At 45.6% G+C, this 5,000-nt stretch overlaps 1 protein-coding gene across 1 annotated transcript in view; it reads left to right on the plus strand.

Moving 5' to 3' along the window:
- Positions 1-5,000, plus strand: part of LOC121843254 (lipoyl synthase, mitochondrial-like) — a 14,338-nt gene that overhangs the window by 9,271 nt on the left and 67 nt on the right. Inside the window, exons 5-11 of the mRNA XM_042312840.1 lie at positions 1-64; positions 818-875; positions 1,284-1,412; positions 2,581-2,726; positions 3,074-3,144; positions 3,233-3,344; positions 4,875-5,000. The exon at positions 1-64 is cut by the window's left edge and continues 93 nt beyond it; the exon at positions 4,875-5,000 is cut by the window's right edge and continues 67 nt beyond it. Coding sequence (XP_042168774.1) covers positions 1-64; positions 818-875; positions 1,284-1,412; positions 2,581-2,726; positions 3,074-3,144; positions 3,233-3,344; positions 4,875-4,927 — 633 coding nt within the window. The 3' untranslated portion in view covers positions 4,928-5,000. The remainder of the gene's footprint in view (positions 65-817; positions 876-1,283; positions 1,413-2,580; positions 2,727-3,073; positions 3,145-3,232; positions 3,345-4,874) is intronic.

The following is a 5,000-nucleotide window of genomic DNA, read 5'->3' on the forward strand; positions in this document are numbered from 1 at the left end:
ACAGCCAAGGCCATCGCTGCCTGGGGACTGGACTATGTGGTTCTGACCTCTGTGGACAGAGACGGTAGTGACAGACATCTCCTTCTGTCTCTCTCCCTTTTTACATACAGTGGGGCAAAAAAGTATTTAGTCAGCCACCAATTGTGCAAGTTCTCCCACTTAAAAAGATGAGAGAGGCCTGTAATTTTCATCGTAGGTACACTTCAACTATGACAGACAAAATGAGAGAGAAAAAAATCCAGAAAATCACATTGTAGGATTTTTAATGAATTTATTTGCAAATTATGGTGGAAAATAAGTCTAACTATAAGTGATGCCTCATTTGAGAGACTTTTGTTTTCATTTTAATTTCAGCTTTATTATTTATTATTATTTTTTACACGACAGTTAAGAACCACATTCTTATTTACAATGACAGCCTGCTCTGACAGACGCTAATTGTGTGCCGCCCTACGTGACTCCCAATCACAGCCGGTTGTGATACAGCCTGTATTCGAACCAGGGTGTCTGTAGTGACGCCTCTAGCACTGAGACGCAGTGCCTTAGACCGCTGTGATACAGCCTGGAATCGAACCAGGGTCTGTAGTGACGCCTCTACCACTGAGACGCAGTGCCTTAGACCGCTGTGATACAGCCTGGAATCGAACCAGGGTCTGTAGTGACGCCTCTAGCACTGAGATGCAGTGCCTTAGACCACTGTGATACAGCCTGGAATCGAACCAGGATGTGAATCTTGTCTGACTGGTGCTGACTGACGTCAGTGACCTTAATGACCTGCCTGTCAACTGATTGGTTAATGGGTCGTTTTGTTTGACAGATATCGCTGACGGAGGGGCGGAGCATTTTGCCAAGACCGTCTCCAACCTGAAGGAGAGGTACTCATCCATCATCCATCCATCATTCATCCTTTCAGCCATTAATTAATTCATCCATCATCCATCATTCATCCTTTCAGCCATTAATTAATTAATCCATCCATCATTCATCCTTTCAGCCATTAATTCATCCATCCATCCATCCATCCTTTCAGCCATTAATTCATCCATCATCCATCCATCATTCATCCTTTCAGCCATTAATTAATTCATCCTTTCAGCCATTAATTAATTCATCCATCCATCATTCATCCTTTCAGCTATTAATTAATTAATCCATCATCCTTTCATTCATCCATCCATCCGTCTGTATATGACTGACTTATTAAACCACTTCATCATGGTGGAATGTCTGACCCCTGATTTCAACCACTTTGTCTTCTGACTAAATGTTGTGGTCTCATCCAGGAACTCCCAGATCATGGTGGAATGTCTGACCCCTGATTTCCGAGGAGATCTGGCAGCGGTGGAGAAGATCGCCCAATCAGGGCTGGACGTTTACGCCCACAATGTGGAGACCGTCCGCGAGCTGCAGAGGTACGGGCCCTGACCCCTACGTGACCCTGTTCCCTATACAGGGGACTACGTTTGACTCGGGCCCTGACCCCTATGTGACCCTGTTCCCTATACAGGGGACTACGTTTGACTCGGGCCCTGACCCCTACGTGACCCTGTTCCCTATACATAGGGAACAGGGGGGGTCGTTTGGGGACGCAGACTGTAAAGCATTGCTACACTGTTAGGACCCTGGTCAATATACCTCTACCTGTCTGTTTGGTCTCAGAATAACTATACCCGTCTGTCTGTCTACCTGTCTGTCTGGTCTCAGAATAACTCTACCTGTCTGTTTGGTCTCAGAATAACTATACCTGTCTGTCTGTCTGGTCCATCAGTCTGTTTCTCCCTGACCTGCTCCACTGTGAACCCAATGAAAGGAAACACCTTCAGCTGTAGCCTGGGTTCCAGTCTGTTTCAGTGCTCGTCATGACACCGAGTACAAGGAGTGGAATGTTAACACAACAGGTTCTGGATTCCAGGCTACTTCTATTTTTCTTCATGAGTTCCCCAGTGAACCGTATTTGTGTCCCCCCCCCATGGTGCAGTACACTTCCTGTCCACCAGGAAGGGGGAAGGAGACGATGGACTTGGTGTGAAGGAACTGTCTTTGTTAAGATGTTGTAATACCAACTCTGACCAGCAGGTGGCAGCAAAACGCCCCCATTTTTTAAAAATAGAAACTTGACTGTTGGACCACGTCTATCCTAGACAATAACCTTCATATAATGGACTCTGGTCCATCTTAGTGCACTTCATAGGGAATAGGGTGTAGACTCAAATGAAGTGCACTTCAGAGGGAATAGGGTGTAGTTCAAATGAAGTGCACTTCATAGGGAATAGGGTGTAGACTCAAATGAAGTGCACCTCATAGGGAATAGGGTGCACCTCATAGGGAATAGGGTGCACCTCATAGGGAATAGGGTGCACTTCATAGGGAATAGGGTGTAGACTCAAATGAAGTGTACTTCATAGGGAATAGGGTGCACTTCATAGGGAATAGGGCACCATCTGGTTTCAAAGGTTTTTGCAGTTCACCTGAATACAGATCGGCACCAGAGGAACTGTCCAGTCTGAATATATTGTCTGTAACTTACTGACGGAAAAGAAATCGTTTATATTTTCTTTTTATGACCTTTTGACCCCACAGACACGTCCGTGATCCGCGGGCGAACATCGACCAATCCCTGAATGTCCTGCGTCACGCCAAGGCCGTCAGACCAGACATTCTCACCAAGACCTCCATCATGTTGGGTCTCGGAGAGACGGACCGGCAGATTTATAACACACTGACTGGTACACACACACACACACACACACACACACACACACACACACACACACACACACAACGTCTTGGAGAGACGGACCGGCAGATTTATAACACACTGACTGGTACACACACACACACACACACACACACACGTCTGGGAGAGACGGACCGGCAGATTTATAACACACTGACTGGTACACACACACACACACACACACACGTCTGGGAGAGACGGACCGGCAGATTTATAACACACTGACTGGTACACACACACACACACACACACACGTCTGGGAGAGACGAACAGATATTATATATTTGTAACCAGTAACGTTTTTGTTGTTGTTGTTGTTGTTGTTGTTGTTGACAGAGCTGAGAGAGGCAGGAGTGGATTGTCTAACACTGGGACAGTACATGCAGCCCACCAAACGCCACCTCAAGGTACAGCACACACACACACACACACACAGAGCTAACCACCCAGGCAGCAGGATTTCAGTTCAGAATAACCGTGTGTGTGTGTGTGCAGGTGGAGGAGTATGTAACTCCTGAGAGGTTTGTCCACTGGGAGGAGGTGGGGAAGGAGATGGGATTCGTCTATACAGCCAGCGGACCCTTAGTGCGCTCCTCATACAAAGCAGGTGAGACACACAGAGACAGAGACACACGCGGAGACACACGCGGAGACACGCGGAGACACACGGAGACACACACACACACACACACACACACACACACACACAGAGACATAAATATGGATACTACTAATCAGAGTAGATTCATTCACCTCCTTATAAATATGAACTCAGTCCATTGAAGTAAAAAACAATCTTTCCATTCTCCTCTCATTCTCCTCTCATTCTCTTCTCATTCTCTTCTCATTCTCCTCTCATTCTCCTCTCATTCTCCTCTCATTCTCCTCTCATTCTCCTCTCATTCTCTTCTCATTCTCCTCTCATTCTCTTCTCATTCTCCTCTCATTCTCCTCATTCTCCTCTCATTCTTCTCATTCTCTTCTCATTCTCCTCTCATTCTCCTCTCATTCTCCTCTCATTCTCCTCTCATTCTCCTCTCATTCTCCTCTCATTCTCCTCTCATTCTCTTCTCATTCTCCTCTCATTCTCCTCTCATTCTCCTCTCATTCTCCTCTCATTCTCCTCTCATTCTCCTCTCATTCTCCTCTCATTCTCTTCTCATTCTTCTCATTCTCCTCTCATTCTCCTCTCATTCTCATTCTCTCTCATTCTCATTCTCCTCTCATTCTCCTCTCATTCTCCTCTCATTTCCTCTCATTCTCCTCTCATTCTCCTCTCATTCTCCTCTCATTCTCCTCTCATTCTCCTCTCATTCTCCTCTCATTCTCCTCTCATTCTCCTCTCATTCTCCTCTCATTCTCTTCTCATTCTCCTCTCATTCTTTCTCATTCTCTCATTCTCTTCTCATTCTCCTCTCATTCTCCTCTCATTCTCCTCTCATTCTTCTCATTCTCTTCTCATTCTCTCATTCTCTCATTCTCCTCTCATTCTCCTCTCATTCTCCTCTCATTCTCTTCTCATTCTCCTCTCATTCTCCTCTCATTCTCTCTCTCATTCTTCTCATTCTCTTCTCATTCTCTCTCATTCTCCTCTCATTCTCCTCTCATTCTCCTCTCATTCTCCTCTCATTTCTCATTCTCTCTCATTCTCCTCTCATTCTCCTCTCATTCTCTTCTCATTCTCCTCTCATTCTCCTCTAATTTTCCTCATTCTCTTCTCATTCTCTTCTCATTCTCTTCTCATTCTCTTCTCATTCTCTTCTCATTCTCCTCATTCTCCTCTTATTTTCCTCATTCTCCTCTCATTCTCCTCTCATTCTCCTCTCATTCTCCTCTCCACTCCTCTCATTCTCCTCATTCTCCTCTCATTCTCCTCATTCTCCTCTCATTCTCTTCTCATTCTCCTCTCATTCTCCTCTCCACTCCTCTCATTCTCTTCTCATTCTCCTCTCATTCTCCTCTCATTCTCTTCTCATTCTCCTCTCATTCTCCTCTCATTCTCCTCATTCTCCTCTCATTTTCTTCTCATTCTCCTCTCATTTTCCTCATTCTCCTCTCATTCTCCTCTCATTCTCCACTCCTCTCATTCTCCTCTCATTCTTCACCCCTCTCCACTCCTCTCTCTCTTCTCTCTCAGGTGAGTTCTTCCTGAAGAATCTGTTAGAGAAGAGGAAGGCAGCGGCAGAATAACCTGATCACCTGGACTCACCTTTACCTGAATCCTGACGTCTCCTCCTTTCAGATTCCTCTCTCCCTCCATAAA

The sequence above is a fragment of the Oncorhynchus tshawytscha genome, unplaced genomic scaffold, assembly GCF_018296145.1.
Source record: "Oncorhynchus tshawytscha isolate Ot180627B unplaced genomic scaffold, Otsh_v2.0 Un_contig_5649_pilon_pilon, whole genome shotgun sequence".
NCBI lineage: Eukaryota > Metazoa > Chordata > Actinopteri > Salmoniformes > Salmonidae > Oncorhynchus > Oncorhynchus tshawytscha.